The 13,697-nt window shown below is 43.7% G+C and overlaps 1 protein-coding gene across 2 annotated transcripts; it reads left to right on the top strand.

Annotated features, from left to right (window-relative positions):
- Nucleotides 1-276: 276 nt before the first annotated feature.
- LOC124126003 (neuronal acetylcholine receptor subunit alpha-10-like) lies at nt 277-11,799 on the top strand. 2 transcript variants are annotated; one of them, XR_007219675.1, is made up of 9 exons: nt 277-469; nt 3,010-3,164; nt 4,965-5,009; nt 5,283-5,392; nt 7,819-8,303; nt 8,858-8,944; nt 9,706-9,824; nt 10,383-10,778; nt 10,859-11,799. XR_007219675.1 is itself a non-coding variant. In XM_048391147.1 (8 exons), exons 1-8 carry the CDS (start codon nt 388-390, stop codon nt 10,716-10,718), a joined length of 1,419 nt encoding a protein of 472 aa, XP_048247104.1. In that variant the 5' UTR covers nt 277-387; the 3' UTR covers nt 10,719-11,799. The 2 variants fall into 2 exon arrangements, 1 of the variants encoding a protein (XP_048247104.1); XM_048391147.1 differs by having other exon boundaries at nt 10,383-11,799.
- Nucleotides 11,800-13,697: the final 1,898 nt, after the last annotated feature.

Genomic DNA, 13,697 nt, shown 5'->3' with positions numbered 1-13,697 from the left:
TACTACAAGAGAAAAATCAAATCAAGATACAATATATATTATAGGAGGAAAACGGATCAATCAAATATGGAGACGATAAATACTATAAGAAGAAATGGATAAGTCAAATGTGGATCTGATAAATACTACAAGAGGAAAATCTAATCAAGATACAATAAATATTAAAGGAGGAAAACGGATCAATCAAATATGTGTGTGAATCCTACCCTACGTGACCTCCAATGCGTGATAAATTTCGTTTCAAGGTCAACGCATTGAAACCCAACACTAAGCTTGACCTCCATATCATCTTATCTCACACGGGCGGGTCGCTTCATGGTGTTGTGTACATGTTGACACACTGCACATCAGCCGGACATTCACCACAGTGACCAAAGTGCTGCTACCATGGCTTTCAACGCCTGCTTGAACATCTTTGTGACTGTTTACTGCGTTGTGTGTCTGTACCCGGGGCTGCCCCATGTTGAAGGTAAATACTTGGAGCAGTTTCTGTATCAGCTTTCTATCCTTTGGACGCTACAGTCCCGCGTTGATATGTCAGGTGACTTGTTTACTGGTAGGCGTCTGTGGGATATTGGTGGCCTAGTTAGATGTCTACACATCTCATTAATTGACTGTCGTCCTGACAATTGCCGATTGGTGTTATTATTGGTAATATGCAGTCGTACGTGACATGGAGTGAAAACGGTGACAGTGGTTAGTGAGAGAGTGAATTAAACTTTTCGCATCGGCAGTGCTGAAGCCATGTAACGATGGGACACGGACGTGGTTAGTACAATGCTTTGAACAGCATGCAGTTAATTTACGACGAGGCATCTAAGTGTGGGAGGAATGTCCGAATTAACTGAGGTCGTAGAGGTTGACCACTAAAGAGAAACTCACGGGACTCCCGACCCCAACCAAATCCACCCAACCCCAACCCCTCCCCATCCCCCCGATCCCTCCTAGCGCTACGACTATCATAAGCCTATGTTAAAGTATGGGAGTTACGATCACCTTAGCGCTAAGATCGCTTTGTGGAACGGGGCCCTGGTTTGTTAGCGCCATAAGTGCTCGTGACCCCCTACATAAAGCTGATATACTGTTATGTGACCCACATACTATTTAAGGCGATGTAAAAACAACAGTACATGTACAGCACAACAATCCCCGAGGGTATTGATGTAGAGGAGATTCCAGTACCCCTTGGTTACCTTACCCACAGATTCCGGGACACAATAGTTGCCTTGAAAATACAAATTTTCGAGACTGAGCCAGCCAGCCCAGTCTTGTTTATATTAAAAGCGGACTAAGCTTAGACCAGTTAGCAATCCCAGCACTTTTTGTACAACAAGATCAACATCACCGCGCCGTGGGTATGCTGCAAATGGTGGTCACACCCGATATTGACATTGTTTGCTGAGTTCTTACACAAAGCCTTTTTCAAGATACTATGTTGACCGCCATGTTTGTGTGGCAGGTAGCACTGACTAGGCGAGGTGCACTGGTGTTGATGGGGCCGTGGTCGGACCTCAATCACCCCATCTATGTTGACCGCCATGTTTGTGTAGCAGGTAGCACTGACCAGGCGAGGTGCACTGGTGTTGATGGGGCCGTGGTCGGACCTCAATCACCCCATCTATGTTGACCGCCATGTTTGTGTAGCAGGTAGCACGGACTAGGCGAGGTGCACTGGTGTTGATGGGGCCGTGGTCGGACCTCAATCACCCCATCTATGTTGACCGCCATATTTGTGTTGTAGCACTGACTAGGCGAGGTGCACTGGTGTTGATGGGGCCGTGGTCGGACCTCAATCACCCCATCTATGTTGACCGCCATATTTGTGTTGTAGCACTGACTAGGCGAGGTGCACTGGTGTTGATAGGGCCGTGGTCGGACCTCAATCACCCCATCTATGTTGACCGCCATGTTTGTGTTGTAGCACTGACTAGGCGAGGTGCACTGGTGTTGATGGGGCCGTGGTCGGACCTCAATCACCCCATCTATGTTGACCGCCATATTTGTGTTGTAGCACTGACTAGGCGAGGTGCACTGGTGTTGATAGGGCCGTGGTCGGACCTCAATCACCCCATCTATGTTGACCGCCATGTTTGTGTTGTAGCACTGACTAGGCGAGGTGCACTGGTGTTGATGGGGCCGTGGTCGGACCTCAATCATCCCATCTATGTTGACCGCCATGTTTGTGTAGCGGGTAGCACTGACTAGGCGAGGTGCACTGGTGTTGATGGGGCCGTGGTCGGACCTCAATCATCCCATCTAAGTTAACCGCCATGTTTGTGTTGTAGCACTGACCAGGCGAGGTGAACTGGTGTTGATGGGGCCGTGGTCGGGCCTCAATCATCCCATCTAAGTTAACCGCCATGTTTGTGTTGTAGCACTGACCAGGCGAGGTGCACTGGTGTTGATGGGGCCGTGGTCGGGCCTCAATCACCCCATCTATGTTGACCGCCATGTTTGTGTTGTAGCACTGACTAGGCGAGGTGCACTGGTGTTGATGGGGCCGTGGTCGGACCTCAATCACCCCATCTATGTTGACCGCCATGTTTGTGTTGTAGCACTGACCAGGCGAGGTGCACTGGTGTTGATGGGGCCGTGGTCGGACCTCAATCATCCCATCTAAGTTAACCGCCATGTTTGTGTTGTAGCACTGACCAGGCGAGGTGCACTGGTGTTGATGGGGCCGTGGTCGGGCCTCAATCACCCCATCTATGTTGACCGCCATATTTGTGTTGTAGCACTGACTAGGCGAGGTGCACTGGTGTTGATGGGGCCGTGGTCGGACCTCAATCATCCCATCTAAGTTAACCGCCATGTTTGTGTTGTAGCACTGACTAGGCGAGGTGCACTGGTGTTGATGGGGCCGTGGTCGGGCCTCAATCACCCCATCTATGTTGACCGCCATATTTGTGTAGCAGGTAGCACTGACTAGGCGAGGTGCACTGGTGTTGATGGGGCCGTGGTCGGACCTCAATCACCCCATCTATGTTGACCGCCATGTTTCTGTTACAGGAGGCATTGACCAGGGCGAGGTATTCTGGGAGTCGAAAATAATATCAGACTTCCTCGTCAATTCGGGCTACGTGAAGGAAGCGCGGCCTGTAAAATCTGCCAACGCCTCCGTTGTCGTCACAATCTATCCCATATTCCTCAGCATCGACAACATAGTGAGTACCCGTATGTTAGCAGTCTCATATCCCGCTTCCGGTCTCATTGCCACGATATCTTTATATAACTGTAGGAATATTGACGGTTACTTCTCCAACAGTTAAAGATAATACACCTTCAGTTTTCTTTATAAGTTACTTAAATACTTAAAAACAGTTCCAGTCGTAAAATCAAAGGCACGAGATTGTGCAAACGTTCCCGCCTGGGATACGCAAAGGATAAAACCCGGCCGAAGGCTTGGTTGAAAATGTTGTTATTCCTGATACATATACAATAAACTACGGTTATAACGAACTCAAAGGGACCACGAATTTCAATTCGTTATAACCGCAGTTCGTTATAAGCGTTTTCGTTATAACCGTAGTTTACATATATCTGATATGTACGATACGGAAGCACCCGCGGGTAATACCCTCTTTATAACATGATACCATTCTGAAAATTATCGAAGTTTAAGACAAATTATGTCTTTGAATGGCATTTAGAAATGATACACTTAAGGAAAAGAATTCATGTATGTCAACTTCTTTATTATGAGGAAACACAACGTTTCGGAGTATATGCTTTCTCCTTCATCCGGTGAATGAATGCCTTCACACAGTTGCTGATGGTCTTGTTGTACTTGAAGATGGGTGTTACTGTATCATCTCCATGGTGATACCGCCTCCGTGGTCTAGTGGTAGAGCGTCCGCCCGGAGAGCGGAAGGTCCGGGGTTCGATCCCCGGCCGCGTCATACCAAAAGACGTTAAAAAATGTTATGTGTTGTTACCCTGTCTGGCGCTCAGCATGAAGGGGCTAAAACAAGGACTGGTCGGCTCGGAGTCAGTATACTGTGTCTGAGTGGGGTATTCATGTTAAATTGCGCATGGTATCTCAGTGTGCTAGCACTATAAATCAGCATCAGTCCGGATTAGTACAAGCAGCCACACACACGTACATGCACGTCGCTACATAAGTGCAATAATCTTGGACGCGACGTTAAACCCCATTTCACCTCACCTCACCTCCATGTTGATGTCGTATCAAGTCTTTGAATGGCATTCATTCACCAGATGAAGGAGTAAGCATATACTCCGAAACGTTTCCTCACAGTCAAGAAGTTGACATCCATAAATTCCCTTCATTAAGACAACTTTCAATTTGAAATTCACCATAGTAAATTTCGAAACTGCGTAGGAATATAAGCCTGCGTGAACGGCCCTATTTATGATATAGTGCCATATGATTTGCAGCCAACATAATGTTCCCATTACAAAATTCTTATTCCTAATATCTTACTTTTACGATACGGAAGCTCTCGATGGCAATACTCTCTTTATCATGTGATGTCATTCTGAAAATAAGTTGAAGACTAGCGCCAAATGATTTGTAGCCATGACTGCCAACATAATGTTCTCATAATACAATTACTATTCCTAATATATGATATTTACGACACAGAAACACTCTTCTTGTTCCTGATATATGATATTTACGACACAGAAACACTCTTCTCTTTCCTAATATATGATATTTACTATACGTAAACACTTCATATTCCTAATATATGTTATTTACGATACGGAAACACGCTTCTTATGCCTAACGTGTTATTTACGTTACAAAAACACGCTTCTTATTCCTAATAGATGATATTACGATACGGACACACGCTTCTTATTCCAACTAGATGGTATTTACGACACGGAAACACTCTTCTTATTCCTAATATATGATATTTACGATATGGAGACCCACTCGGCTAATAATTTATATTGATGAAAACGCTGTAGCTGAATTCATGGTTACGTCATTTCAGAATGAAGCCGCCAACACTCTGACTACAAGGCTCATCTTGTTCCAGGTGAGTATGTCTGTTCCGTGGTACGGTTATAAAATTAAGTACAATACCTTGTGAGTCTGGACACGTGTTAGGAAAAATAGTTTGTAGCAGTATGCCTGTTCCGTGGTACGGTTATAAAATTTAGTACAATACCTTGTGAGTCTTGACACGTGTTAGGAAAAATAGTTCATAGCATTTGTTGGTTTGCTTCTTTATGGATTTTAAAAAAAATGTTTCATTTTATTGAAATAAAATGGAGCCTGTTCCAATCTATCCATATCTATTTTCTTCAAGCAATGGACGGACAGCAGACTGACATGGAAGCCATCAGAGTATGGAGGTGTGGCCAGCGTGAGACTCCCCTCGTTAAGGGTGTGGCTGCCGGATATAGTGCCTTATAACACGTGAGTCAGGTGCATGATTTTCGCATTTATTACTTGAGAAAAATAAACATGTCACGTCGATTTTGCTAAAAATAAAAAAGGAGACACACAAAAGACGTTTTGGCCCGCCTCAGTCTGTATTTCAACATACAACGGAAATAATACTTCGAAACCCTGCTATCTCAATATCCTGGGGACAATTGTATAATAAAAAATACCCTGCGCCCAATCGCTACTGTTTTAACCGTATTACAATACACGCCAATACAACAGGCGCCCAATCAGCTTAAACGCGAGAGAAATCCTGTGTCAAACTTAATGAGAACAGAGCTGGTGATTGGACGTCACTTCCGAGACGAAGCTTTGTAGGCGAATGAGTCCAGGGTATTTATCATAATTAAACCTTGGATAATCAAGGATGGTCATTGACAGAATGAGAAAAGATCGAGCACTTATTATTTACACAGACAATAAAAAAATGAGCAAACCTATTTGACATCCTTGTGAAAATTGTGTTAAAGTTGTTAAGAATTATACTTTGCCCTTTCATGTTTTTGCATGTTTGTTTTTTTATTTACAAGCACACTTCATGCATATGTAAGACTGACATGTCTCAAAAAGGCTTACTGGAAGTGTAAGGATGTTTCTGATGTTTGAACATAAGCAATCTATTTCTTAGGACACGAAGGCAAACATATTGTGAAATAATTATCTTAGGCTATGGATTTTCTCATACAGGAAACTACGGTTATAACGAACTCAAAGGGACTACTTATTTTAGTTCGTTATAACCGTAATTCGTTATAAGCATATATACAGCATAACTACAGCATATAATCGGGACTAAAATGTTAGTTCGTTATATCCGTTAGTTCGTTATAAGCGTGTTCGCTATAACCGTAGTTTACTGTAGTTAGATTTTCTCTTAAATGTAAAAAAGGCTGCTGTTTCACACTTATAGCCACGTTTTTGTCCCTGATGATGTCAGAAGTACGAAAGGTGAAAGTGTTAGACAAGGCAGTCAAGAAAGGCTGGTGTCAGCTTGTCTCATGTTGTTCCACTCACTGACAGTGGTGGGTGGATTTTGACGTTCACGTACACGTCTACCAAGGTGCTGACTGAGTGCTGGCCATGGCATTACCTGGATGTTTTGCTGGTGAAGGAATAGGGTCACAATCCTGGCACGATGAGCACGTGCATTATCATCTTGAAAGATGAAACGTTGCCCAACACGTTGTCCAATGATGTCCCGTCGTATTGACCTGTGAACTCTTGCACGGACCCATGGAGCTCAGTTCGGCCAGTCATTGTGAATCCACCCCATGCCATTATGGACAAACCCCCAAATCGATCATGCTTGCCGTAAAAGGCGACTATGCTTGTCGTAAAAGGCGACTAACGGGATCGGGTGGTCAGGCTCGCTGACTTGGTTGATGCATGTCATCGATCCCAATTGCGTGGATCGATGCTCATGATATTAATCACTGGATTGTCTGGTCCAGACTCGATTATTTACAGACCGCCGTCATATAGCTGGAATATTGCTGAGTGCGGCGTTAAACAACAAATCAACCAACCAACCAACCCAAAACGATCATGCAGCACGACGTTAACGTAAATAAAACGCTCAATAGGACGTCTGCAAACCTGATTCAGTCGGTCATGGAAGTCGAGATTGAACCTCGATTCGTCAGAAAACATGACAAGAGCCCAACGTTGGTTATATCAGTGCTGACGTTCCCTACACCACTGACGCCCCTGATTCAAATGACGTGCAGTACGTTGTTGGATGACACGTGGGCGTCTTGCACGCAACTGTGCAGACCATTTCGCTCCGTCTAGGCCTGTGGTCTTTCACCAGTTGCCTGTCGCATTCGGTCCCTCAATCGATTGACAGTTTGCAACCGATTTCTTACTGTCGTCGTTCTGACTATTCTGTCCTGGGGCGGATTTGTTGCCCTTTGGCATCCAGAGCGGCGTCGATCAGTGACGTTATGTGTTGGGTGGTATTGGGCAACAATCTGCTGATGTCAGATTGAGAAATATGCAGCGTTTGGGCAACAATATTCTGGCGTTTGCTTACCTGCAACATGGCTATCGCACGTAAACGTTCATCGCGTTGCAACGTCGCATGATCAATGCTGTTTCTTCTTTAAGAATTAAATGTGTTTAATAAAGTGTCTTTGAATGTTTGCTTCCAAGAAAACAATATGCGTCTGCTCACAACCCAGTCTGAGAGACGATGGTAAATCTGGCATACCACCTCTTGCACGCGGTGTCCGAGGTCACGTGCTTCATGACCATTACGATGTTGTGTTTGGGCGCTTGATTGCTTCGGAAATGTTTTTGCTATATAAATCACTTACTTTCAATGCCAGATATTCCTGTAGTTTCACCTTAAAACAAGATATCCAATATCTTTTTTACATAGTATAATTATATTCCAGGGCACCAAGTACAGCCTCAGATCCCCTGTATGAAGAAACAGTTGACGTGTCGAATGACGGCACCATGAAATGGGCACCATTGATCCTCGTGTCATCACCATGTCCCCTAGATGTCACCAATTTCCCATTTGATACCCAATCCTGCACGATCGTCTTTGGTTCTTGGATGCACACAAGACAACACATGGATATGAGGTTCTTCAAGGACGGAGCGAAAGAGATGGATATTGACGCCTCAGACAGTTCCATGGGCTTGCCAATTGTTGAACATCCGTATTGGAACATCAAAGACGACAAGGTGAAAGCCAAGCTGTCTTACGTAACGTATGCGACGTATGAATTCACTATACTAACCATGACGGTGGAGGCGAAGAGGAAAGCTTCCTTCTTCAAGTACCTGGCCATAGGGCCTGGAGCTCTCATTGGCTTCCTGGTTCCCATGATGTTTTTACTGCCTGCCAGGTCCAAGGAAAAGAATACGTTTGGTGAGATATATTTAAGACATTAACGTGTGTTTACAGATTTGAGGTGCGCTCTAATGCTACGGTTTAGTCTGGAGCCGACGTACCAATGTGTAGTATATTTACTCGAGTTTTGCAAATTGTTTTGTATATTCTCCTTATTTCGCGTTGCGGAATATTGTGTGCATGGTGCACAGGTCCCAAATGTAAAGGCTGCAATAAACGCTGGCGGCAGAAGGCAGGTGGATGGGTGCCAATTTGATAAGCTTGAATCCTGAGATTTTCTTGGGTTTCTACACAGGTTTTCAACCATGTGGTGTTTCCCGAGGTGGTGTTTCCGTTCCGTTCCCAGCAAAATCTTAAACTTGTCTCTATTGACCCAACAGCAGATGGGTACCAGGTGGGAATGAAATGCAGAACCAGCACCTAAGAGGCAGCTTGGGTTATTGAAGAATACAAATCAAAGGCACACTGGCTCTTTGACCGGGACTATTATTTTTGTTGTCATTGTTGTTGTTTCTATTCACGTGAACGAAATACACCCGATTGTATCTCCTCCCTTTGCACTCTCGGTGCAGGTATGCTGATGATCATCGGGCTCATTCTCCTCATCTCGGTACTAGCTGAGGCCATTCCCCTCAACCACAGCAGCACACCACGAGTAGGTGAGTAGCATTGCTAGCCGAGGCCATTCCCCTCAACCACAGCAGCACACCACGTGTAGGTGAGTATCAGTACTAGCCGAGGCCATTCCCCTCAACCACAGCAGCACACCACCAGTAGGCCAGTGCGACCCTCTCTTTCTTACCACTTCCTGTCATCTGAGGCGTCGCAGTTTTCTATGCAGAGTTGCGTCTCTTGAGCCGGCCAGAAACCTGATCGTGGGTTCGAATCCCGACTCACCCCGATTATGTTTCTAGGTTTGTCGGCACCTTACCCATGCCTGTCGGTTTCATCAAAGTGGTAAACGACTGAGACCTGCATCTCTCTAGGCTTTCCTCCCAGTGAAGCTAACGCCGGGATATAACTGGAATACTGTTCAAAGCAGCGTTAAAGCCAACTCACTCACTCTTAATGCGTTTGTGGATAGGTGTCAAACAACAGAAACACTCTTCACGGATGACGATTTTATTTATCCATTCACTCACTGACATTAACCCAAAGACAGGCACACATGCACACACACGCACGCACATATACGCAGAAACACACACACATACATACACACATCCTTACAAATATTTACGCGTATGGAAGCTGGTTTGGCAGCTATTCGCGACTGGTTATTCTCTGGCGTTGATGTTTTGAATCAATTATTAAAACATAAGGTTTTACGACGTGGAAGATCCAAACTCACTGTACACGGTGCATGGATGCAATGTTGATGAAGATGTACTGGGTTCTCATCGCACTTTGTTTCTTTCAGGTCTCTTCTATCTGATCACACTCACGCTGATTTGCTTTAGTATGATCCTCTCTATAATCGTCAGCAACCTCAGCGTCAGGGGCGCCAGACGCCGGCCCCTGCCACAGTGGCTACACCAGGTGGGTGAGTGAGTGAGTGAGTGAGTGAGTGAGTGAGTGGGTGAGTGGGTTTGGGTGAGTGGGTGGGTTTGGGTGAGTGGGTAGGTTTGAGTGGTTTGGTGAGTGGGTTTGGGTGAGTGGGTGGGTTTGGGTGAGTGGGTGGGTTTGGGTGAGTTGGCGGGTTTGAGTGGGTGGGTGAGTGGGTTTGGGTGAGTGGGTGGGTTTGGGTGAGTGGGTGGGTTTGAGTGGGTGGTAGAGTGGGTTTGGGTGAGTGAGTGAGTTAGTGTTTACCGCCGCTTCTAAGAGCAGTTCAGTTAACGTGCCAGTAAAAATGAGGAAGAAGGCCCAATGTGATTGGGTTAATATCCCTCACAAATCTGCTAACACATACGGGTACAATAGTGATCAACCATGAATTTTGATTGAGGTAAATCGGGCATTTGAAAGCATGAAACTCCCTCTACAACTTCAGCTTATTCTTTGTCAAGCTTATGCCTAATATCTGGTAAAATCCATATTACCAAATGACATAACTGGAGGGATTAAACAAAGTTTGTCAATTTCGTCTTTTCTCAACAGGCATGTTTAAGCCGAAATGGCCTACGGAGAATTTTGTGTATCGACAAGTACTCGCCCGTGGACAATTTGTTCGCCGAAACTTTGCGGGAGACGGAGGACATGTCTACGCATGGGCAACCGGAAGTTCCGAGAGAGAGAGAAATGGACAGCGTCCACACAAGTGAAATGAAGGATGTTTGCAAATATTTGAGATACATTTGTGGGAAAATGTCGGCCGAAGACTCCTACAAAAACGTGAACCAGGACTGGGAGGAACTTGCACGGGTGGTGGACCGAGTCCTCTTCGTCATATTCTTCCTCCTGTACGCACTTATGGCGGTGACCTTGTTGACATAGGGGGTCCACGTGGAGATGCACGCTTGCTGAAAGAAGGGTATGGTTGTCCTGAAGACAGAGGTCAATCATGTCAAGCAGAGGTCAATCATGTCAAGCAGAGGTCAATCATGTCAAGCAGAGGTCAATCATGTCAAACAGAGGTCAATCATGTCAAGCAGAGGTCAATCATGTCAGGCAGAGATGTCGCTTTTTATCACCCGTCCATCAATATAACGAAGGGAGAAGGGAAAACCAAGAAGAGGCTTCACAGACTTTTCCAATGTAAGAATCGAACACGGGCCTTCAGCGAAGAAGCCAGCACCTTTACCACGAGGCCATCTAACCACCCCTTGGGAAATTCAAGTTTCTGTTCAGTGATCCATTCATATCATTTTCACCGCTATTTGGCCTTTGCGCCCAATGGTTTGTATGTAACAGGGTAAAGGAGAAAAAAATCAGTTGTGCGTTGCTAATTGAAAATAAATAAACCAGACATTTAACCATTGTGAGTGGACAGAACACCTGAACTGTTTGAATGAATACAGGTAATAATAATAATCCTAATAATCAAAACAACCATCATCATCATAATAATAATAAGTAATTGGCATGGAAGCTCAATAAAGATGTTTTTAAAAATCCCAAACTATCAAAAGGCACCAGTTCATCACTACACCTATCTATGTGCCAAGTTTGTTGAAGAAATATGTGACAGTTTCCAAGATCTGCTCAGGAAACGACATCATGCATGGTCGGACAGATAGACTGACGTTGTCCATTCCACGCCATAGATGTGCAGTAAATTTGAACCCGATGCTAAACCCCAATTTGCCCCACTGCGCCGACATATTGAATTAAATGAGTTCAAGTTTTGTACTGAAACGATAAGATACTGTATTCAGCTTAACATCCATGTACATGTCCATTCCGTCATCATAATGTTGTCTTCATCTATCACAGGGATGTGTTTAAGACTTTGTCTAACAAATAATCATAGTATTATCTTGCTTTCATTGCAATCTTTGGTTGAAAATGTAAAACAATGTTGTTTTTTATGAAGTCATATATTGGGCACATTTGGTCATTAAACAGATATAAACCTGATTGAAATATGACCTTATTATTTATTGCAGTAAAACGTTACACTATACACTGATGCTATGTGGTGATTACATGTACTATACACTGATGCTATGTGGTGATTACATGTACTATACACTGATGCTATGTGGTGATTACATGTACTATACACTGATGCTATGTGGTGATTACATGTACTATACACTGATGCTATGTGGTGATTACATGTGCTATACACCGATGCTGTGTGGTGATTACATGTACTATACACTGATGCTATGTGGTGATTACATGTGCTATACACTGATGCTGTGTGGTGATTACATGTACTATACACTGATGCTATGTGGTGATTACATGTACTATACACTGATGCTATGTGGTGATTACATGTACTATACACTGATGCTGTGTGGTGATTACATGTACTATACACTGATGCTGTGTGGTGAATACATGTACTATACTCTGATGATGTGTGGTGATTACATGTACTATACACTGATGCTGTGTGGTGAATACATGTACTATACTCTGATGATGTGTGGTGATTACATGTACTATACACCGATGCTATGTGGTGATTACATGTACTATACACTGATGCTATGTGGTGATTACATGTACTATACACTGATGCTGTGTGGTGATTACATGTACTATACACTGATGCTATGTGGTGATTACATGTACTATACACTGATGCTGTGTGGTGATTACATGTACTATACACCGAAGCTATGTGGTGATTACATGTGCTATACACTGATGCTATGTGGTGATTACATGTACTATACACTGATGCTATGTGGTGATTACATGTACTATACACTGATGCTATGTGGTGATTACATGTGCTATACACCGATGCTATGTGGTGATTACATGTACTATACACTGATGCTGTGTGGTGAATACATGTACTATACACTGATGCTATGTGGTGATTACATGTACTATACTCTGATGATGTGTGGTGATTACATGTACTATACACTGATGCTGTGTGGTGAATACATGTACTATACTCTGATGATGTGTGGTGATTACATGTACTATACACTGATGCTATGTGGTGATTACATGTACTATACACTGATGCTGTGTGGTGATTACATGTACTATACACTGATGATGTGTGGTGATTACATGTACTATACACTGATGCTATGTGGTGATTACATGTACTATACACTGATGCTGTGTGGTGAATACATGTACTATACACTGATGCTATGTGGTGATTACATGTACTATACTCTGATGATGTGTGGTGATTACATGTACTATACACTGATGCTGTGTGGTGAATACATGTACTATACTCTGATGATGTGTGGTGATTACATGTACTATACACTGATGCTATGTGGTGATTACATGTACTATACACTGATGCTATGTGGTGATTACATGTACTATACACTGATGCTGTGTGGTGATTACATGTACTATACACTGATGCTATGTGGTGATTACATGTACTATACACTGATGCTGTGTGGTGATTACATGTACTATACACTGATGCTATGTGGTGATTACATGTACTATACACTGATGCTATATGGTGATTACATGTACTATACACTGATGCTGTGTGGTGATTACATGTACTATACACTGATGCTATGTGGTGATTACATGTACTATACACTGATGCTGTATGGTGATCACATGTACTATACACTGATGCTGTGTGGTGATTACATGTACTATACACTGATGCTGTATGGTGATCACATGTACTATACACTGATGCTGTATGGTGATTACATGTACTATACACTGATGCTGTGTGGTGAATACATGTACTATACTCTGATGATGTGTGGTGATTACATGTACTATACACTGATGCTATGTGGTGATTACATGTACTATACACTGATGCTATGTGGTGATTACATGTACTATACA

This window comes from Haliotis rufescens, unplaced genomic scaffold, assembly GCF_023055435.1.
Source record: "Haliotis rufescens isolate VD_foot unplaced genomic scaffold, xgHalRufe1.0.p SCAF_9, whole genome shotgun sequence".
NCBI lineage: Eukaryota > Metazoa > Mollusca > Gastropoda > Lepetellida > Haliotidae > Haliotis > Haliotis rufescens.
Note: the sequence above shows the minus strand (reverse complement) of the source record. Positions and strands in the feature narration are given on the sequence as shown.

Bases quoted from the DNA above. Each gene is read 5' to 3' on its own strand.
- LOC124126003 (XM_048391147.1), top strand. From the start codon at position 388: ATGGCTTTCAACGCCTGCTTGAACATCTTTGTGACTGTTTACTGCGTT. The intron at 5,010-5,282 runs GTGAGTATGTCT...ATTTTCTTCAAG, and splicing joins CAAGGCTCATCTTGTTCCAG to CAATGGACGGACAGCAGACT. The intron at 8,304-8,857 runs GTGAGATATATT...CTCTCGGTGCAG, and splicing joins CAAGGAAAAGAATACGTTTG to GTATGCTGATGATCATCGGG.